General features: G+C 43.6%; 1 protein-coding gene across 3 annotated transcripts in view; it reads right to left on the bottom strand.

Moving 5' to 3' along the window:
• Positions 1 to 23932, bottom strand: part of INPP4B (inositol polyphosphate-4-phosphatase type II B) — a 2522842-nt gene that overhangs the window by 678524 nt on the left and 1820386 nt on the right. For all 3 annotated transcript variants that reach the window (XM_069242568.1, XM_069242569.1, XM_069242570.1), the window contains one exon: positions 14895 to 14999. In XM_069242568.1, the coding sequence (XP_069098669.1) occupies positions 14895 to 14999 (105 nt within the window). The remainder of the gene's footprint in view (positions 1 to 14894; positions 15000 to 23932) is intronic.

Below are 23932 nucleotides of genomic sequence, written 5' to 3'. Positions count from 1 at the left end.
CTGGCATGACATCATCCCGCATACCTGAGCAAAGGCCTGAAGTCTGCAAAAGCAGCTGTAGCGAAGCATTCAGCAATCAGCATACAGTTGTGGTTCTCCGGCTGGAATCTATCTCTAACGTGTAAGGGACAGGGAAGTGTTTTTATAATAAAACAGCTGATGTTCTGAGAAAATGTCCCTACGTAAGGATGTGTGTTTTCTATGAATGTCAGAAACTTATCCCAAGTGCACCGGCAACCTGTCTTATTGCAGCCTTGGAAGAAGCACAGGGTAAGCATGAATGTCTTATTTGAGAACAGAGTGCAGGCCTAGGCGAAAACAGTTAGATAGAGAGGAATAAAACAAGAACGTAAAAGTGGCTATTGTAACAATAATAAAGCAAAGCTGCATAAAATATATCTTGGTTAAAGTGCATAGCGGCAGGCCTTGTATGTTAAAATAATGTGCATGGAGCTATAACTAAAATGGCTACACAACAGTTTGAACTGGGGATTTTGCTGGTGGTCTGGGTGGAGTGGCTTCTGGTTGGCGATGAGTGTGGCTGGCGTTTTGGATGTTGGTGTGTTTGAAGTGGTGTTTGATGCTGATCTGACCCCAAGATCAGACTTCATAGTGCTTTATAAAGTTAACTGTTTGCCATCATGTGCATTTGTGATCATAATGTTTTAGTTCTCTTCTAATTCTAGTGCAAAATTTTGGATTTCCTCTGTGGTGGCTCCTGCTTGCGGTTTCAGCATTGGTAGATCTGGAGTTTGTGTAGTTGCATGTTTTTGGTTTTAAAAAAAAGTGTATTTTGTACCATTTACTTCAAGTGAGTATTATTGCCCTGCATGATGCATGTTTTTTAATGGTGTAATAATTGCAGCATATTTAGCTTATGTTTTATTGTGTGTCAAATTCTCTTTGGATTTGTGCAAGATGTGTGTTGTGTTGTCTTCTATGTAATTTTATTTTGCCTTTTCCTTTCTGGTGGGATATCACTGGTGCTTGCTGTGTCTGTGAAGATTAGGTGCAGGTGATTCTCAGCTGGCTCTGACAAGTGAGTGGTATCGTTTTTTAGGTCATATGTCTTTGTGTGCTTTGTACTGATTGACTTTTCCTTCCTGATTACTATATAAAAGTAGTTTTACTTTCTGTTTCATAGAGCCACACTTTGTTTGGTACTTATTTTACAGAGGGTTGGCTATAATTGACTAATTTGTAGTGTGTCTTTTATTAGTAAGAATTATAGCTAGCCGTAGGATTACCGCTCAGTAGGTTGTAGGTCCGCTTTCTGAATCTCCCTCTGACCATGGCTCTGAGACTGACTCTGCATCTGAGGCAAAAGAGGAAGTCCAAGATAAAGGCAGTGGATTTTCTGTCCGAGAGGAATCATCTGGTGATAAAGTCACTTTCAGTGGGGAGGAAGTACCTCTATTAAATGAGGACACTGATATGCTGATAGTGCAACAAGAGGAATCTGGATTGCAACCTGGGGCTGAAAGTCATCCCACTGGAAGTGTTGAACTTTGGGTTGCCCCAAACAATGTTGCAGCCTGTGTTGCCTGTGTTTAATGGTGTTGCAGGGTGTAGGGATAATACTGAAAACTTTTTGCCAATAAATTTCTTTTTAGTTGTTCATGAACAGTGTATTTCTGGACACAACTGAGGTAACATTTTTATTGGAAGACTTAGGGGAATGCTGGGTGGAATAAAGGTTGTGGCTCCCTGTCGATTTCAGAACTTTCCATCACAGAAATATGAGGAAAATGTGTTTTTGTGTGAAAATTTGAGGTTTGCAAGGGATTCTGTTTAACACAATCTGGTGAGCCACACAAGTCAGACCATCCTGGATTCTCCTGGGTGTCTAGTTTTAAAAAATGTACAGGTTTGCTAGGTTTCCCGGGGTTCTGGCTGAGCTAGGACCTAAAATCCACAGCCAGGCACCTTGCAAGCAAAGGGTCTGTTTTTAGTGGAAAAATGTGATGCGTCCATGTTGCGTTTTGCGCCATTTCCTGTCACGGGCACTAAGCCCGCCCACACAAGTGAGGTAACATTTTTATTAGAAGACTTAGGGGAATGCTGGGTGGAATAAAGTTTGTGGCTGCCCACAGACTCCAGCAACTTTCCATCACAGAAATGTCAACGAAATTTGTTTTTTTAGTCAAAGTTTGAGGTTTACCAGGGATTCTGGGTAACACAACCTGGTGAGAGTCACGCACATCACCCCATCCTGGGTTCCCCTATGTGTCTAGTTTCAAAAAAAGTAATGTTTTGCTAGGTTTCCTTACCCACACATTAGAGGTACCATTTGTATCAGAAGACTTGTGGAAATGCTGGGTAGAAGGACGTTTGTGGCTCCCTATAGATTCCAGAGCTTTCCATCACAAAAATGTGAGGAAAATGTGTTTTTTCAGTCTACGTTTGAGCTTTGCCACGGATTTGGGGTAATACAACTTGGAGAGAGCCATACAGGTCACCCTATCCTGGATTCCCATTGATATCTAGTTTTAAAAAATGTACAGGTTTGCTAAATTTCTCTAGGTGCCAGCTGAGCTAGAGCCCAAAATCCACAGCTATGAACATCACAAAAAAGGCGTCAGTTCTCAGTGGAAAAATATGATGTACCCATGTTGCATTTTAGGCCCTTTCCTGTTGTGGGCACTAGGCCTACCCACACAAGTGAGGTACCATTTCTATGAGAGGACTTGGGGGAATACTGGGTGGAAGAAGTTTGTGGCCCCATGAAGATTTCAGAATTTTCCATCAGAGAAATGTGAGGAAAATGTGTCAAAGTTTGAGGTTTGCAAGGGATTTTGAGTAACACAACATGGTGAGAGACAAGTAAGCCTCCCCATATTGGATTCCCTTAATTTCCCTAGGTGTCTAGTTTAAAAAAATGTACAGGCTTGCTAGGTTTCCCTGGCTTCTGGCTAAGCTAGGGCCCATAATACAAGATAGGCACACTGCAAAAAAGGTTAATTTATTTTAGTGAAAAAATGTGATGGGTCCATGTTTCCATGGGCTGTTTCCTGTCACGGGCACTAGGCCTACCCATACAAGTGAGATACCATTCTTATCAGAAGACTCAGGGCAATGTTGGTTGGAAGGAAGTTTGTGGCTCCCTGCAGATTCCAGAATTTTCAATCACAGATATGTGAGGAAAATGTGTTATTTTAGTCAAAGTTTGTGGATTGCAAGGAATTCTTGGTAACACACCCTGCTGAGAGCCATGGAAGTCCCCAATCCTGGATTCCAGTAGGTACCTAGTTTTCAAAACTTTACAGGTTTGTTAGGTGTTCCTAGGTGCTGGCTGATCTATGCTCCAAAATCTACAGAGAAGCACATTGCAAAAAAAGGGTGAGTTTTCAGTGGAAAAATGTGTTTTGTCCATGTTGCATTTTGGACCCTTTCTTATCGTGGGGACTACGCTTACCCATACAAGTGTGTGTACCATGTTTATCAGGAGACTTAGTTGAACAACGAATAGCAGAAGTGGTGCTGTAACCAATTGTATTTGTCTGCGTTTGTGCCTTCCAAATGTATAACAGTGTGTAAGGAAGAAGACATTTTAATAAATGCCCTCTAATTCACATGCTAGTATTGGTACCTCCAAATTCAGAGATGTGCAAATAACCACTGCTTCTAAACTCCATATCTTGTGTCCATTTCGGAAATGCATAGGTTTCCCTGATACCTACCATATGAATTGCTCTATGACCGGCACACACGGAATAACCATTGCAAGGGGAGGCTCAGTTATTGGCTCTGGGTACTTTGATTGAAAAACCCTACATATCTTGGCAAGCAGAAGGGTCTAGCAGATGTAATGGTAAATTACTTTTGTAAACTGTCAATTATGTTGGGAAGCTACAAATGAAAATGTCGTCAAAAATGGCATTTTTTTCATACTTATTTTCAATTGACCTCTTGCTGGATTCAAAATTTTACCTAGTTTTCAGAAATGTATAACTTTCCGGGATCCACCATGGGTTTCACACCCATTTCTACCAAACACTGGAAGGAGGTTGAAAGCACATAAAATAGGAAAAATGGGCTATCTTCCTAAACTAATTTCTCAGTCACCTCCAGGGGGATCCACAATCCCTGGGTACCGTTAGAATCCCCACGATGTTGGAAAAAAAAGGACACAAGTTGGGCATGGATAGCTTATGTGGACAAAACGTTATGGAGGCCTAAGCACAAACTGCCCAAATAGCCAAACAAAGGCTTAGAACCAGTGGTGGGGTTGGGGGAGAGGGGACTACCAGCGAAAGGGTTTTATGAGTTTGCTCATATATGCTGGCTAGTCCAGAATCCATCCCCTAAATAATGTTATCTCCTAATAGAAGTGTCTTTTTGATGTACAATGAAAGCCTGTGATGAAACTTGGTAATGTGTAATGCAGAAAGGTCTGGGCTGCATTCTGTTGATCTGTGAGAGTGGAAGGGAATGGGTCTATTTTATATCTTCAAACGTAGTATTTATAAACCCTACCCCTTTCATTTGCGGGAGAAAGGCAAGCGGGTAGTTGCACTCACCTCATACCCATGTTGCTATTTTGCAAAATGTTCCAGAAACTGAAATAAGAATTGTGATTTTTTGTTTTCTGTGTCGTACACATGCATGTTTTGTGGTACGAGTGCACTTCTCGTACAAATTGAGGTGGTACCCTGCTTGGTGGGCTTTCCTGCTTGCAGGGTTTTCAAGGATTAGCCTGAACACAGCAGCAGCTTTAGAAAAAGTACTTACATAGCTGTTTAGGCCAAGAAATGTGTTACACCTATATCAGCCTGCTGTCACCCACAACTCATATCTACACATTACACAGAAAAGGGCTTTGTGTCTGCCTCTTCAGCCATTGGCCACTTTTGGGACATTGCGGTTCAGCATTGCTTCACTGCATTCACATTTGGATATGTCCTCTAGAGCAATTAACTGTTAGACATTTTAGTGATTCACAAAACAGGGGTCCATCTTAGGAGAGCACAGTGAAACTTGAGCTAGCAGCAGACTGCACAGAGTGCCTCAGTGGCATTCTACCTCACCTCCGCAATTGAAGCTTTTCATGAGATCTCTACAGAACACATAACTGAGTGAACTGCTAGAGATGGATATAAAAAGAACATAATGCTAACTGACTTGTTGTCTATCTTAGGTGAAGGGATTCGCCTCACAATTCAATATGGTTTCAAAAGCCTCTTTGCAGCCTTTCCTCTTCTTACATGATGGTGCATTGGTCTGTGAAGTGAATCCTCTTCTCTAAACTGGCTACTAAGTCGTGATACTGGCAGACATCCATCTTATATGATGGAATTTCTTTCACAATCTAATGGGATTACATTTCATTCTGAGGGCAATACCCACATCTAAGATACATATGTACCACCTACTCCTGTTTAAGCACTAAAGGTGATGGCCCAGCTACACTTTATGTTTGATCCACCACTGACTGCACACTTCACCTTCTTTCAGCCACTCTTGGCATTTTGCTGCACTTGCTTCAGCACCCACTCTCCTTAGTGCATCAGCTGCATCAGTACCACAATATTTGGGTCACACTGTGCAACTACAAGTACATCTAAAGCTTAATCTCAGCTGCTGGTCAACTGTCTTGCACTAGTGTTCAGGTCACCCAAGCATTTGCTCTTGCATGCTGAGCTTTTGATCCCTTTTGGGAGCTTCTATGTTTGGTGACCCTGGATGAGTGGCTTAGTCATGTGGCCTGGGAGCACTGCTTGCTCATACTTTGCCAGATGGCTGGCTACATATTTTGTTCCTGTTTAAGCTTTTGGGTAATTCCTCCTAAGTCACTCATCAGGCTACCAGAAGCTGCAGTTGTAATTGGCACGATTCCCTGCATTGAAGAGAGTTTGATCCTGATTCTTTTCGGCATGCAGCCCCTGGCATATCTCACTGCAGAGACACATGCTGTAGTCTGCTCTTGTACTTCTATCTCGTAATGGTCAGCAACCAAGGGCACCAAGGTCTCCTGGTTCTCCTACATAAACTCCTCCAAGGGCCATCTCACCAACTGAGTGGGCTACCCGCCTCTCCTCTCCTGCTGACCACAGCCCTCCAAGAACTCCAGGCTGGTCAGGCAAGCATTAATACGCCTAATGGGTCTGGCTTATACAGTAACTAAAAATAGAAACCAAACCTATAGGCATTGCCAGTGCTTGTTAAATTAATGACTTTCATGAGGTAAGGAAACTTTTTAGTTTACACTGAAGTGACTTGATGATGTAGCGGTGATATCAACTGCATTACAAATCCCAACAAACTTAGGCAAAACTATGTGTACTACTCTTAAAGGCACCACCCTCACACGAAGACTGTTATACTACTGACATCTACAGAAATACAACAAATAACAACATGTGTGTGTACCTTTTAGTTTGTCCCCTACATCAACTTCAGACAGGACCTGTTCAAGGGTCAGTTTAATGAAGATAACCTCAGGATGCAGTTACTGAATTAGACACTTGTCCCTCCCACCATCCATGTTTATTTTACCTTCTCAATCATCTATACGGTGCATCATATTTACGGACCAAGGTATTAACAGATCCAGTGTTCATTTCCCTGTTGGGCTTCCTCGCTGCCGGCGCATTTAGTCTCACTGTCGTGCTTGGAAATGCTAAGAGAGGGTTCTTAATCCACTAGCTCAGGGTCTAGAAGTTATTTTTCCTGTATCTCTCGCAATGTCCTTTGCGCTCTTCACACGAGAAAACTATGTACGTGCAGCATTATCAGAGTTTTGGTTTCTGTCAGATATACTCTATTTGGCGTTAGAATATTAAAATCTATAACAAAAACACGAAAAGTTGGGTGAGCAGCATTAATGCTCAATTGCTAATAAAAAACCCTTGACCGTCGGCGTTGAGATATCGCACTTTGCTTATGTGTGCTTCCAGATTACAAGTCGGCTCGAATAACTGTTCCTTCTTTGACATAGTCCTTAGTGTTGTTTAAGAGAAGGCTTAATTCCTGTGAGAACTTATCACTTTCACTTCTGGTTGAGTGGGTAAAGGTGCCTACAGACTACTGATCCTTGTTCTTCAAGCTATAAACAGTCCATTCCTTAACTACCCATCTGTAATGCTAACCCATTATGTGTCTCCACACTACTATACTCTACATACCTAAACTTTATAAGTATTCCTAAACCTCTCTGTGCAACTTTAAGGTTCTAGTCCTTACATGGGCTCGGGCAACTATACTAAAACAGAGTTCTAGTCACCTTGTATTCTTCCTCCTCCCACCTAACTTTAAAATGTCTCTGAAGCAGCAATGTTTAAATCTAAAAGAGCGCCACAACTTATTCAATAAAGTCTTATAACTTACTCCTCTGACTCCACCTATCCCACTTCAGGTATATATGTAGGATAAATCTGTTATTGTCTGGGTTTTGTGTCTTGATTACTAGTTACTTCGTAGCATATTCACAAAATTCCACACTTTCCTACTAAAACAGTACGTGACCTTATGTACCATGTTATTGCCCCAATGGTACAGTATTTTTATTGAAATTGCTCCGGTCCTTCAGATGAAGAAAACAAGAAAGAATATAGGGGTGAAAGAAAGAAAAACAAGTAATAGAAAGAAGACAAAGAGAAGAAAGAGAGGAACAAAATAGCAAAATGGAGAAACAAAGGGAAAGTGAATATGCCACACTCCCGTATCCAGAGTATTTGTGTACTAGTATTACCGTATCCCGTTCTGGGTTTGGGTAAACCAGGGATAGAAACATACATCTAAATAGTATGCTCTGCACTCCTGAACTTCTCAGCAGTGTCATCCTTTTTGTACTGAATTGGCCAACAGGTTTCCTCTTTTTCTGTGTCTAAAATAAATTCACATGTTTATGTGAACCAAAGAGATTTTGCTTATTCGCTCGTTATTCTTCTGTGTGCAGGCTGATGACAGACCATGACTGTCTGCAGTATCCTAAGCTTGGTACAGGATCTACATACATGAGGAGGTGGCACAGACTCCTTTGTTAGAAAAAGTATCATGTAATGATTTCCCTTGCCATCTAACCAGGTCGGACTGAATCAGAAAATACACTTGAACGCCAAATAAAAGTGATCCATATAGCTAAAAAGGTGTTTCACAATAGAAATCACGTCAATGTTCAACTTGTAAAAACACACTGTATAGATGTTTTACTAGGTATGTGAGACTGCATGCATTTATGCTTCCTACAGGCAATGTTTGTGGCAGTCAAAGCTCGCAGGGGTTACGGGGGTGGGGTGACACACGGGGGGCAGGGAGGACATTACTAACATATAAAAAATAAACTTACCTCTGCGCCTCCAATTCTCCATCATCTCTGCACCAGGCCAGGCAGGCACAGGCTCCCAGCCTGCCCTGCGGCCAAACCTGACGCTGCTCAGAGCAGCGTTTGTACCCTGGCTGGCGCTCACAGCCAATCCTCCCAGGCAGACTGGGAGCCAGTGCCTGCTCTTTCCAACCCGGCAACACAGTGCCAGGCTGCAGAGAGCACACTGCGTATGTGTATTTGGCCAAACATACACGCGCAGAGAGGGGAGTGCACAGTGCACTCCCCTCAGTGTTTGTCATCCCACATGCCCCGCCCCTTTAACAAGGAAAGGATAATAAACCTAGTTTATTATCCTTTCCTTGTCAAAGGCTTTACAGCTGTTGTTGCTGGTGGTGGGGGGATGAGGGGAGGGGGGGGGGAGGTGACGCTCCTCCACCACAGTGGAGGAGCCCCAAAAAACTGACCACGTTGAACTGTTAGACCTGATGTCTGTCACTGCCAGACTGCCCTACAGGTCAGCCTGATCTGGATTCTAACATCACTGCACTAAAAGGTCATTTCATTCACTAAGACAACTTCTCTCAAGAGAAGCAGCTATCTTTTAATTAGGCCCCTTAATTACAACTGGACCTACGCCCCTGAGTCTCTGCCATCAGAAGATCACACTTAAAAAGGCTGTGGAACAAGGGACATAAACAAATTAGAACATCAACTATAAAAAGGGGATGGAAAATAAATAACCATCTAACTAGGCACCCACAGTGACTATTTAACACACTAATTGATGAAGCTCACCAAAAGCTCCTCTGTATATGAATATTACGCATGAATTGTTTGGAAAAACAATAGTCTGGTAAAACAGCTAAAGTCATCTCAAAAGCCAGAATTAGAGCTTCATATTTTAAAACAATCCTGTGACAGTGCATCGCACAATCAAATAGCACCAATGGGCAAAAGATTGGCAAGGGGTGCAGCACCAATGGACAAAGGATTGATGAGGTGTTCTTCTCTTTCAGCAGTCTTATTCCTTGAAGTGCAGTCAAGTGGCATTCCAAAGCACCTCCCTCCCCAGGAATTATAAAGGTTAGCTGCATGCTTCTGCAAAGCAACTTCATGAACTGGCCATTTCCCATCTTATGTAAAGCAGACTCCTTATTTTCTCCCAGCTGGCTTAGTTGAGCTCATCCGGAAAGCTGCAGACCAATATTTCTCCTGTCCTGCATTTCAATGTCTGCCATCCAGCTACATAATTTTCACTCCTTCTTGTGAAGCAATTGCATTGATTCTGTTTGGAATCTAAACTTCTTCTCTAAACTATTTCTCGGACCCGATCAACATTTTATCATTTTCACTATTTATTTCCCCTGCAAAGTCATTTCAATTTGTTTAACTCCATTATCATATGGATATCATCAGCATGTTGGGATTTGCATCATGTTCATATAATGAAGCAAGGGATAACTAGCTTGCATAGTCATAATGATGGTCATTATGACTTTTTGCCTAAATCACTGCTCACAATCTTTCAAGCATTTCTCAGTGGTGTTTGATTATTTCTGATCTTTGCATTCAGTTTAGCATTTGTGAGGCAAAAATTGAAAACTAAACAATGTCAAAGCCAACAGGTCTCACCTCTGGGAACTATTGGCTTTGTCAGTACTATTTAGCAATGCCACACATGCCCAGATGCTGTGCTGCATGGCTAAAGAGTAAGCAAAAAAAGAAAATTGTGCTAAGATGCGTCCGTTTACCTCATTTTGTAGGTGCAATTGACCTGCATGCACATGCCTACAAAACAATGCACCTGATTTTTTTCCCCTTTTTATTTACAGAACAAATTTGGAAAATATAAAAAATAGTGCAAAAGCATTATTTTCTTCTTTTGTTTTTTGAGGCACGGATTGGGGGAACAAACATGAAGGGTGAGGGTGGGGAGAAGCAACACTGAGGACGTGGGTGGGGAACAAGACAATATGGCGAGTAGGAACATGGTGGTGTAAGCAACACAGTGGCTCGATGGGGGAAGCAACAGAGAAGGTGGAGGAAGCAACATAGGTGAAAGAGAGGAATATGGAGCATTGATGAAGAGAAAGCATGTGGGCTAGAGAGAGGAACATGAAGTTGTTGGAAGGAAGCAGACAGTTGAGAAGGCAAAGCAGGGGAGGGGCATACAACGACAAGCACAACACAGAGGCAGGTAAAAGAGAAGGACATGGTCAAGAGAGAGCAACACTGAGCATGGAGGAGGAGGGAAGAGAAGTTCACAAGAGAAATAGCAACAAAATGCATGCATTCCCATGGCGTGCTAAACTAAAGAGACAATTAGTGGTGCTTTACAAGGAAGCAGTAGAAGGACACAAGTAATCCATCCATGCTCCAGGGGAGGGACAAACGAAAGAAGAGGATGGACAGCCCACATAACCTGATGAATACAAAAAACGAATGAGTGACAATAAAGCTAACCAACGGTAAGCCCACTGTAAGCAGACCTAAGTCTTTTTTGCTAACAGACAGCTTGTGCTGTCCTGTAAGCAATACCTAAAAATAGGTTACGTTAAAGGTTTCTATGACCCATTCTCGCCAATTTCTCACATATTTTACTTGTATTTTGGAACCAGTTAATAGCTGAAGGTAAAACAGATTACAAACACAACAGTGGTAAAACTAAGTGCGCTTTCATTATGCATGATGTCAAAATCAGGTGCAAAACATCCTTTGGCCTTCTCCCAAATCAAAAGGTGTTTTCTGGCTATCCATAAACACATTAGCCACAACTACAGGAAAAAACCTTACCGAAACCCATGCCATAAGATGATGAAAACCTCAGGTACACTAAGGGCCTCATGTACTGTTGATATGGTCACAAAAAGTGGTTTTAATATGCATACTGATTTTTTACGGCCACTCAATTATTTTGCCAATCTATTTACATATAAATAGGTCAGGTCAGCAAATAAGGAATAGGACTTGGTGGCAAATTGTGACTTTCATAGAATGGAGACTATCACAGGTGGCCTGCTAGGGTCAGCAGGCCATCATGTCCATGACTGCTTTTAAATATATCATACTGTTTTTTTGTAAATGCAGCTCATTTTCATTTAATTAAATGGGAGTGTGTATGAAAGAAAAGTTTACTTTTTTTGTTTTTTTGTTTGAGAGTTAGCAGTGATCCAATGGACCACTGCCTACTCCACAAACTTTTTTTTAGGTTTTGCCTGCACAGCGCTTGCGCTGTGCCTGTGAAATGTATTTTAGTTAACATAAATCTTAAAAGGGGCTAACATCCTGTCCCCTTGCTTTTCTTGCTTTCATTGGTTCCTGTGCTTGCCACTTACATTTCCTCAGTTTCTATTGGCTGTAGCACATTTTCCTGCATTGACCAATGTTTGTTCCGTGTGTGTTTGCTCTTATAAGTGTCCCAAGGTCCAAGTACTGTGTTCATCCACTTTGGTTTCAGAACTTCTTTTTTCAAAATTGATTCGTTACTTTACATGGGATGACGACCTACTTCCCCAGGATAGAGTGTTGGGTTCTGCTGTTTCTGTGAGGAGTGTACTCCTTGAGGCTGCCAGCATTAGGACATGGCAGTTCCTCAGCGGCGATGCACTGTCACCACTCCGCTGTGTGCGCCATGACTCACACTAGGGTTAGCTGCATCACGCTGTCACCACTCCGACCTGCGTGCCACAACTCACACTAGGGCTGTGGGTGCAAAGCAACCTGGGCATTGTTCAACACCATATTCAAGTGGAAGGGAGGCAACACCAAAACATTCTTTTTACTAGAGTCAGTCTTCTGCTGCAGGCCAGTCCCTTCCTTACTGAAGCACAGGCAGCTGGTGTGCAAGTCACTGTATCTCCCGTAAAAAAAAACACCTGCACTTTTGATCTGCTGGACCATGATACTGTTGGGACACATCCCTTTATTTTTAAACAACGTGTTTAGTGGTGACATGCATCGCCCGCAATTAGCTTACTGACGCGACATTGTTGGGGGCCATTACCTGCTTTTTTGAAACTGTGTGTGGTCAAAGATGACTTTCTCCATGATTACCCCAACACTTTGGAACACCGCTTATTTGTCTATGTGTGTTATTTGTCTATGCTGAGCAACCCCTGTGCTACTCCCTATGCAGTGGATTGCCCCTACTTGTGTACTGCTTACTTAAATTGGATGCGAGCGGTCCCAGCATTAACATATTGCGCTTCTTGCAGTCGGGGACATCACACGCATAAACCCTGGGAACTTATCGTGATTACTATATTAGAAGCACACAAGCGTTCCAGCGTGCACCAATTTGCATATATATTTCAAATGCCTATGTATTGATTCAGCATATATTCAATGTCTATTTATAATATTCCAGCTTACATTAAATTGATATTGTCTTTTAGTTGCACATGCTCATGCTAACAAAACCTTTGAATTGTTTTTTTTATAGATGGTGAGTTTGTTTTTCCCTTTCTCATAGCCGCCTAAGTTTCAGATTGCTGTGTGCGACATTTTCAAAATTTCAGTGTAATTATGAATGGCATTTCAACAACTATGAGTGACACTTTCTCGCTAGCAAGAAGTGTAGCACTGACAGTCACAGAAGTGTTTCACTTTTAATTACATTAAATATCAGCCGAGTTCTCACTCTCAGGCACTTAATGGCAGGGCATGGCTGTATTCAAAGTGTTACATTAGCGACATGACTGACCACCGGGGTCGGCTGCGCCATCCGGGCGCTATAACATGAAAGTCAGTTGTGCACATGGCTCGGTCTAACAAACAATTTAACATGACACACAGGCAGTCAGATAAGTGAAGCAATACCTAAACATTCTTTTTGCTTGAGTCAGTCTTCTGCTGCAGGCCGGTCCCCTCTTTTCTGGTGCTGTAGGCGGCTGGTGTGCAAGTCTCCGTATGTTCCATGAAGAAAGCACATGCACTTTTGATTTCCTGGACACTGAGACGGTTGGGACACATGTCTTTATTTTTAAACAATATGTTCAGTCGTAACACACATCATCCGTAATTGGCTCACTGATGTAACATGGTTGGGGGCCATTACCGCCTTTTTCGAAACAGCATGTGGTCAAAGATGACTTCCTCCACATTAACACTGCTAGCCTGCATTACCACAATACTTTGGGAGATATGGTTACTTGCCTATGATGAACCTGAGCAACCCCTATATCACTGGGCTGCTCCCCAAGCAGTTGATTGCCCCTACTTGTATACTGCATACTGTAATCAGACCTGAGTAGTCCGAGACTCACAATACTGCGCTCCTTGCAGTCGGGGGAAATCACACGCTGCTTCCCCCAGGAACTTATCGTAATTACTATAATATGAGCACACAAGCACTCCTACGTGCACCAACTTCCATACATGTTTCAAATGCCTAAGTATTGATTCAGCATATATACAATGGTTATTTTTGATATTCCGGTTTACATTACATTGACAATCTTTTTTATTTGTACATGTTCATGCTATCAATAACTTTGAAATCAGTACCCATTTTTAAAAACACACTTAGCGACTCAAAACCAGTCGCGGCTGGCGTGAGGGAAAAGGGGTGGGGCACAAAAATAATCTAATAATAATGAAAATAAAACGTACCTTTTTTCCTACGCCGCGCCGTCCGCTCTGCTCCGTCTCCTCAGGCTGCAGGCACAGGCTCCCAGTCTGCCCTGCGGCCAATCCTGACACTGCTCAAAGCAGCATCAGGATTGTCTGGAAGTGCCCAGCCAGGGCGCTCCCAGGAAGACTGGGAGCCTGTGCAGGCTCTCTCCAGCCCAGCAACCATGTTGCTGGGCTGGAGAGAGCCCTGTGCACATGTGTGTTTGGCTGGCACCAGACAGCTGGCCAAACATACTTGCGCACTGAGGAGGAGTGTGCACTCCCCCTCCGTCCACGTCATGCCAGAGGCCCCGCCCACTTTAACAGAAACAACATAATAAACTGAGTTTATTATGTTGTTTCTATAAAACTTTTGCACCTTCTGCTGCTGGCGGGGGGTGTCAACGCTCCTTGTCCCTAGTGGAGGAGCCACCCCTTTCAAAAACACTTTTCTGAATTTATAAATGTGTTTAGTACATAGGAAAAAGGTGTTTGCAAACCCTGTGATGTATAGCTTGGAAAGGTTTGGAAATGCTAAAAACCTTCATACACGAGGCCATAAGTCTCAAACTCAACCACCACAGTCTGCATCTTCTTTTCATTCCTTCCTTTGTTTAATCTTTTATGGTTTCTTATCTTGATCAGGGTATGTAACACCTTTATAAAACGGCTAAACCTTTCCTGAAATCTTATAGTTTTTCTATCATTTTTCGCTGTTCTTTACATTGCTAGACACACACATTGCCCTTTTACTCTGTTTCCAAGAGCAGCTTGAGAAATGGCAGCACACTGTGGCCGGTAAGCACATAAGAAGAACACGTGAAATGTGTTCTCACAACACTTTATACATCCATAGCCGTAGGACCATCATGCCTAGGGCAGGAGGTGAAAAACGTGTTATCCCTTGAAACCTCTTGTTTCTCATTACATGCCTTCACAGTGAGAGAACGTCAAGGGAGCAGCTGCATGCATTATGGTGTGGCATATGTAGGTCGTTCTACTGCGGATTATCCATTACCTTTCAACTTCCGACTGTGCACGTGCATTCTTTGCAAATGTAGATTAATAGGAACAAATTCTAGCGTCTTTTCTCCTTTGCTGACACTTGACTTGAAAGATAAACCTAGGATGAAAAAAGATGCAGGGCTTAAACGTTGTTATTTCAAAAGAAACCACCACATGCCTTCACCTTTAAAACCACTACAAACATAATAAGCAATCTACAAGGCGTGCTTCCCTGGGCTACAGCATAAAAACAACATTTTGGAAAAGGCATTATAGACAACATACACTGTTTAAAAAATACAGAAATAGCAGGGGTAGCTAAGATAGGACGAGACCTACGCCGGGTTGTTGGGCTATTCATTTGAGATATATTTCAATGAAAATAATCTAATGGAACTCATCTGATATTGGGGTGTTCTCGCAAAACTGTCAAAGTTATGTGGGTCTACATTAAACAACCCTACTCTAAATCATTGCTTGCATTTGCTAGCATGGTAAAAATAGGTAACATGAGGATCAACATATCTTCTGCATAATTTCAGAACAGCATACGTGTTCAACAATTTGGTACATATTAACATGCAGGGATTATGGGTCCCTGTCCTGGTGGAAGTTAGGCTGCGTGATACAGTTATGTTAGACAGATTTCTGGAGAGCATTGTAACCCAGCTGGACAAGCGTGAGTCTAGCCAAACCAAGGGGCTAGTGGGCTACTTGAAAATCCAGAACTTCAGCTTTTTGTGGAATTCAGTAAGTGAGGAGGAGGCTCCTCTGTAAAGACGCAGGTCTTTCTACGCTTTAGGAGTGATGCAGCAGAAGGCTTGCCCATTGGATTTGGCTTTCTTTATGCATGGGATGTGTGCAAGTAGAAGTCCGGATGAGTGGCTATGGCTGGAAGGATTGTGAAAGTAGTAACTGTCTGTGCAAGTGAGAACTGCACCCAAAAGGGAATGCAGGATGTATAAGAAAAGAGACTGACTGGGTCATTTTTTATCTAGTCTGTTCAGAAGTGAACGCACATGTTGCAAAAGGAAGAGAGCTGCAGATTCGAAAGCTTAAGCGGCAGTGGGGGAGAGATTTGAACAGCTACCAGGAGTTGTACTCTCAGGTGGTACAACCAAAATACCCACTGGGGGCCAGGTCCCTTTCGAGATGGACGACGAGGAGAGGAGGACCCCCGGGAAGACCCAGGTAAGCCCTCATCTCCGAGTCTTTTATTGTTGGTTGTGCACACTGGTGCACAAACAAGAACTGAAACGGCAGCTTTCACTGCCTCCAGCCCTGGCCTGAATTTAGGCAGTCGTAGGCAGTGAAAGCTGCCATTTCAGGCCTCTTGTGCACCAGTCTGTCTCATGTGCACTGCACATGGGGCAGGCCAATGCACAAGAGGCCTGAAATGGCAGCTTTCACTGTCTACAGCCCTCCTGAATGCACCTGATCTTGGAAGCGCAAAGCCAGGCCTGACCCTGCTTAGCTATTCAGAGATGGGCACATTCAGGATGACTCCAGGGGTCAAAGAACTCCACCTCCGTGGAATTCCACTTTTTTTTTTTTCTCAACTCTGCAGGATTCCACAGGGCCGGACTCCGCTTACTTCACGCAGGCCTAGTACTAAGCTAATTCTGAAACACATTAGGCAATGTTCAGTATGTTAGCAGAGCCTGTTGTTCTTGTTGTATCAAGCCAGATGCGCTAAGCCAGTGGTTCCCAACCTGGGGACCACAAAGCCTCCTCAGAGAGTCTGCCACTGCTTAGAAAATTAAATAATATTAACAGTTGGCTAAATGTATGATTGAAAATTTTAAATTGTACTATAAATGTCGAGGAATTTGAAACTGGAGGCTAAAAATTACATTAGTATCCTCAAATTGATTTGTGTGAGCAGTGCAGGTGCAAGAAACAGAATATAGTATGGACAATGTGTTCAATTGAATTTAGTAAAGCTCCAATCTTCCCACAAAAATAAGGGCCTCATTACGACCCTGGCGGCCGGCGGTAAGTTGGCGGTAACACCGCCAACAGGCTGGCAGTGATCTGCCAGCTATTATGACCGTGGCGCAATAGCCACGGCCATACTGCTGGCACCTCCAATATACCGCCACAAGCACCGCTGCCCTGGGGATTATGAGTCCCCGACCGCCATCCTGGCCATGGCAGTAAACACCGCCATGGAAAGGCTGGCAGTAAGGGGGACTCAGGGTGCCCCTGGGGGCCCTGCACTGCACATGCACTTGGCATGGGCAGTGCAGGGGCCCCCAGGCACAGCCGCATCGCACATTTCACTACCCGGATTTCGGGCAGTGAAATGCGTGACTGGTGCTACTGCACCCGCTGCACATCAGCATTGCCGCCGGAACTATTACGAGCCGGCTGCAATGTTGATGCGCATCTTCCGCTGGTCCAGCGGATGGTAACACTGTTACCGTCCGCTGGTCCAGCGTAAAAGTCGAAATAGGGAGCCAGATATACCGCCAGCACTGGCGGTATACTGGCCCCCGCTTGACAAAGACCGCCAAAGTTGTAATGAGGGCCTAAGTTTTTTATTGTTTTATTCATACTTGTTTGCAAATAAATAAAATGTGTTACCATTTGTGTATATGTTTTCTGAATGTTTTTTTCTGTATTTTTTGGGTTTTGCTTTGCGTTTCAAATCATCAACAATGTTTAGGCTGGGGTCCCTGGCTTACAGTATTGAGCCAGTGGAGGATCCCCGGATTCCAATATCGATTCAGTGGGAGTCCCCAGGTTCCACTAATGATAAAGTGGGGGGCCACAGAAGTCAAAAGGTTGTGAACCACTGTGCTAAGCTGATAAGCTCTGCAAGAGAAAGCTGAATGGCTCCCTTTCCAGTAGTCTCCAATTAGAATGAACGATTCTGCCCTGCCTGTCCCATTGTTTACTGGTCTGTAGGTCCTTGCTAATCCTTTGCTCCTTGTCCTCAACTTTTACAACATTGTTTTACTGCTGTTGAAAGTCTCAGACTAGCAGAGAGTGGCCTGATGCTCTTTTCAAATTTCCTTTCTGTAAGACTTTGTTCTTTTTAATAATAACAATCAACTTTACATGAAGTTATCAACCTTCAAGAAACTCGCCGGAAATCAATAACAAATAATGTAAAACATATTAGCCAGCGTTTTAGATTAAATACTGCAAATATATTTGAGCAAACTTGATTATCACGTTAGGGAACATGCATAACAAAATAGACAACTAAATGTGCATTCTATTAAGCATAACTATTCGCTTTTGATTGATTGATTGATTAGCATACACAAGAAAAAAGGAAATATCCAGAAGTGAAAAGTTATGATATTCTTCATGACACTAAGATCACATACGGGTAACATCCTTTACACCCTCTCCCTGACCCCACATTGTATATTTCACCCTGTCACATTATTACTTTTGTCTTGTTGCATCCACAAAAAAAGATTTCCTTTAGAACGAACTAGTACCTCACTTATGAGAAATGGGAGGAGGTCATAGCACTGCTGAGAAGAATTCAACAACCTTGCGTTTTCTGCATGCAAAGGGTTCTTGATCATGTGGTTGATGTTGCAAGTATATAAACAGAACAATGGGTGTAAAAAATGTTCAAATAAAATATATGTTTTGTTTCTTTCCCCAGTTTTCTTTTCACCTTTGGTCCCCCATTTTTCAATTTCTGCGAGGCAAACAAGTGGCCTGTTAAGGTGTTTTAGGTGAACCCCGTCCAGTGGCTGGAAAGTTGGAAGGTCTGTGGTCTTTGTCACAAGCACAAATTAGACCAGCATTTTTAGTGCTTTGTGCTCTTCATTTGGGATTCGCCATCATTACCCTGGCTCAGCGGGATACACTGTATTAAAAAATATGTGAAGGCTTTATTTCAGGTACCTTGCTTAATAAACAAATTGTTGGGGCACCCCAAAATAATATTTGAGACTTTATGCCTTTTAAATTCTTTAAAGAATAGTCCAAGTTCACTTGCACCTCGATGGTCTTCAGTGTGATCTTTGTTTTAGATTTCATAGCTGCAATGAAGTAGCTGGCTTCAAAATGTTTTTTTTCTCAAACCGTTTATCTAGATATTGTATGGTTTGCATTCTCATCCATTGGGCAGGGTTGCCATTATTAATGCATTGTCTGAAAGATTTGGGCATGAAGGGGAACTGGGAAGGCTACCGTTTGATACCTTGTTAGGGAATCTACTGATTGTAGCTTTCTAAACCCATTCACGTCTGCTTCCTATCTGGAAGCGTCTGGCAAATTGTTCCACAAGTGGGCTCCCATCTGGAAACATCCCATTTAGTTAGACAAATTATCTTTCCCCCACTAGAACAGAGCATCCTGATCGGAGTACAAGGTTTGACTGTCTCACTGAAATACTCGAGGGCCTCAAGATTCCTATGGACTTGGGGAACAAAAAGAGTAGAAGCTCCCTTCAACATGTGTTATATGACCTTAATCATCTGTCTCTCTGCTGTGTGCAGTGTTCTATTGCTTGATGGCCTGATTGTGCAATATAATAACCAATACATGCATTCAGAAATACAAATATAGTTCACCATCACAAAGGGCTAGTTGCAAAAATGTTGGAGGTGATGAAGCAGGAGTAATTAAGTAGGATATAAGTGATGTGGAGAAGGTTGCAAAATCTGGTTGAAAAGGTTTTGTTAGAAATGGGGTCTTTCGCTGGCAATCTGGATACCCACTGTCCAAGCAAGGACCCTCACTCTAGTCAGGTTAAGTCACACACAATCCAAATTATCCTGTGCCCACCCTCTGGTAGCTTGGCACTGAGCAGTCAGGCTTAACGTAAAAGGCAATGTGTAAAGTATTTAGGCAATAAATCATACAATAACACAATATAGCACCACAAAAATACACCACACCGTGTTTAGAAAAATATATAATATTTATCTGGTAAGATGCAGGTCAAAACGATTAAAATGCAATAAGTATACGTTGAGATATCACTGGAAAGTGATATAAAGTGTATTAAGTCTTTTAAAAGCAACACAAAGGGGGTCATTCTGACCCTGGCGGTAAAATCCGCCAGGGCCAACGACCGCGGGAGCACCGCCAACAGGCTGGCGGTGCTCCCATGGGCATTCTGACCGCGGCGGTACAGCCTCGGTCAGAAACGGAAAACCGGCGGTGTACCGCCGGTTTCCCGCTGCCCTGGGGAATCCTCCATGGCGGCGCAGCTTGCTGCGCCGCCATGGGGATTCCGACCCCCATACCGCCATCCTGTTCCTGGCGGTTTTGGCCGCCAGGAACAGAATGGCGGTATGGGGTGTCGTGGGGCCCCTGGGGGCCCCTGCAGTGCCCATGCTAATGGCATGGGCACTGCAGGGCCCCCCGTAACAGGGCCCCACAAAGATTTTCAGTGTCTGCCATGCAGACACTGAAAATCGCGACGGGTGCAACTGCACCCGTCGCACCCCTTCCACTCCGCCGGCTCCATTCGGAGCCGGCATCCTCATGGAAGGGTGTTTCCCGCTGGGCTGGCGGGCGGCCTTCTGGCAGTCGCCCGCCAGCCCAGCGGGAAACCCAGAATACCCGCAGCGGTCTTTTGACCGCGCAGCGGTATTCTGGCGGTCCCAGCCAGGCCGGCGGCTTCCGCCGCCGGCCGGGGTCAGAATGACCCCCAAAGTCTCTTTCAAGCACAAAGTACCTGGTTCGCGTGAAAGATCTCCGCAAAGAACCGCAGAGGAGGAGATTCGTGGAAACAAACGGGTGTGCATAGATTTCTCGGGCCGCACACGGCGATGCGTCATTTAGTTTTCACGCAGGGACGGCTGTGCCTCAATTTCCAGTACTCGGTCGTGGATCTTCTTCGGGTTGCAGGGGTTTTCAGACGCCCCGGGGATGATGCGTGGATTTCTGGCGCTGCTAGGACGAAGTCACAGGAGCTGCGTCAATCCGGTAGGTGTTGCGTTGAATTTTCTACTGCACGGCAGGCGCTGCGTCTATTCCTCTCTGGAAAAGGCTGCTTCGTTCCGGCTCAGCTGTGCGTCGATCCAGTGAGGCCGTCCGTCGAATTTCCGGTCACTACGCTGGTGCTGCATTGATCTTCTCGTTGCGAAGTCGGGCTGCATTGTTCCAGTTTGGCGTGCAGTGAAATTTTCACAGCGGTGCATGCTGTGCATCATTTCTGGCAGGATGTGCGTTGATTTTCGCTGCACAAGGAGTCCTTCTTGTAGAGATGAAGTCTTTTTTGGTCCTGAGACTTCAAGGAACAGGAGGCTAGCTCTATCCAAGCCTTTGGAGAGCACTTCTTCACCACAGCTAGAGAGCAGCAAGGCCGCAGGGCGACTGCAAGGCAGCAGTCCTTCGCAGAAAGCAGACAGGTGCGTCCTTTGAGCAGCCAGGCAGGTCTTCTTGGCAGGATGCAGGTTCTGGTTCAGGTTCTCTTCTCCAGGAAGTGTCTGAGTTTGTAGGGGCAGAGGCCCTGTTTAAATACCCAACTGTGCTTTTGAAGTGGGGAGACTTCAAAAAGTGGCTTAGAAGTGCACAAGGTCCCCTTTCAGTTCAATCCTGTCTGCCAAGGTCCCAGTAGGGTGTGTGGCAGTCATTTGTGTGAGGGCAGGCTACTGTCCTTTGACATGCAAGTGTCAGACCCTCCACCCTCCCAGCCCAGGAAGACCCATTCAAAATGCAGATGTACGCAAGTGAGGCTGAGTATCCTGTGTTTGGGTTGTGTCTGAGTGAATGCACAAGGGAGCTGTCAACTAAGCCCAGCCAGACGTGGATTGTAAGCACAGAAGGATTAAGTGCAGAAAATTGCTCACTTTCTAAAAGTGGCATTTCTAAAATAGTAATATTAAATCCAACTTCACCAGTTAGCAGGATTTTGTATCACCATTCTGGCCATACTAGATATGACCTTCCTACTCCTTTCAGATCAGCAGCTACCACTCAAACAATGTATGAGGGCAGCCCCAATGTTAGCCTATGAAAGGAGCAGACCTCACAGCAGTGTAAAAATGAATTTAGGAGTTTTACACTACCAGGACATGTAAACTACACAGATACATGTCCTGCCTTTTATTTTTAAATATTCCTGAAACACAAAAGGACATGTGTCGTAAGGAAAGGAAGCCATCCGCTGAGTGAAACTGCCCAGAAAGACGAAACTGGCAGTCATCGAAAGATCATTAGAACTTAATAGCTGAGCGGACGGCTTGTGAATACAACCGGTAAAAAATCAATAACGGGCGGGTAAGTAAAGATGAACAAATATATAAACTAGAAATAAATGAGTAGACAAGGGGAAAGGGACGCAAGGTAATATGAAAAAATGGGGCTTACCCATACCACAGTAACGGTAAGATGTGTTCCGCCGTTTCGGGAAATAGACGTTAGCGTGAATGATCGCCGCCTGTCAATGCCATGTACTGTGCTGCCCAGGATTTCTCTTTGACCATGGGTATTGTTGTAGTGTGTGGCAAAAGGGTAGTTAGTGTTAAATGAACGAATGGCTCTGATGTGTTCTTGTATCCTCTCTTTCAGAGGCCTAATCATGCTTCCCACATATATAAGACCACAAATGCAAGTGATGCAGTAAACAACAAAATTCGTGTTACAGTTGATGAAATGGTCAATCTTGTATGTGACGTGTGTATTGTATTGGAAACAGAGCAATTTGTCCCTAATGTAACAACAAATGTTGCAATGGCCACATTTGTATGAACCATGTGGTGGTTTGGGTAACCACGTGTCATTGTTTTTAGGTGGTAGGAAGCTGGGACAAAGGTGGTCACGTAATGTTCGTCCTCTCCTGAACGTAATGATGGGTTTGTCAGTCAAACCCTTCTGCAAGGTGTTGTCAGCCAGGAGGAAAGGCCAGTGTCTCCGTATGATTTTAAAAAATTGGGTGTACAGAGCATTGTGTGTCATGATTAGAGATAGTTTGTTATGGGTCCTGTCTTTTTTTGGCTGATAAGAAGGTCCGCACGTTTAGTTTTCTTGATCCTATAATTGGCCTGTTGGGAAGGGAAATTAAACAATGACCCTGACACACAGTGGAAAAAACGTCTTGGCATTAAGGCCACCAGTGTTTATTTTGTTTTCAATAAAAACTCTTGCTTTGGAAATCTGTTTCAAGAAAATATAAATCTTTGTCAAGTGGACACAACACACAGTTGAAAAAGTTCAGTTATTTCAGTGGAGCAGTGGCATCAGCCTCTCTGCTGAAGGAACAGTGAGTTCAAATTGAAGATTTTAGATTGCATTGGTGTCTCATTCTACTCACTGCTAGCATATATTTTGGTTTACAGGTTATATTGTACTCTTGTTTCCCACCAAGTTAGTTACTAAGAGGTTAGTATTCATTGTAGGAGGCTGGCCTGGTTTGTAGTGGGTACCTTGGGTACTTACACCTTATACCAGGTCCAGTTATCCCTTATTAGTGAAATGTAGTAGTGTTCTAGTAGCTTAGGCTGATAGAGGTAGCTATAGCAGAGCAGATTAGGTTGAACTAGGAGACATGCAAAGCTCATGCAATACCACTTATAGTTACACTGTTCTTATACACAAGTAAAGACAATACTCAGTGTTACCAAAAATAAATGTATTTATTTGGGTGACACAGTACCACAAATATCTTAGAGACAATATTCCTTCTGCAGGTACGTATTATACACAAGATATACACTAGACACCAACATTAGACAGGTAAATAGTCATAGAACAATGCAAACAGTGGGAAATCCTATAGAATGCAATGGGAGAAAATAGGTCTAGGGGCAACACAAACCATATACTAGAAAAGTGGAATGTGAATCTCGAATTCCCCCCTAGACAAGTGTAGTGTGTGCAGAATCGCTAGGAAAGTAAGAATACATTAAAGGTAAGTAAATTACCCTATCCTAGAGCCCAGAAAAGCAGGAGTAAAGTACTGCAAGTTTCCTTAGGACACACTACACCTCGTTTTGGGGATTTTGCAGCAGTCAACCAAGTCTGCAAAGTACAACTGCTGGATTATCGGACTTGAAGACCTGCAAAGGAAGGGGAACAAGTCCAGAAGTCGAAAGAAGTTCCAGGAAGGACAGCAGGAGCCCCTGCCAA

This window comes from Pleurodeles waltl, chromosome 1_2 (assembly GCF_031143425.1).
Source record: "Pleurodeles waltl isolate 20211129_DDA chromosome 1_2, aPleWal1.hap1.20221129, whole genome shotgun sequence".
Taxonomy (NCBI): Eukaryota; Metazoa; Chordata; class Amphibia; order Caudata; family Salamandridae; genus Pleurodeles; species Pleurodeles waltl.
The sequence above is the reverse complement of the archived record's forward strand: the minus strand, read 5'-3'. Positions and strand labels throughout refer to the sequence as shown.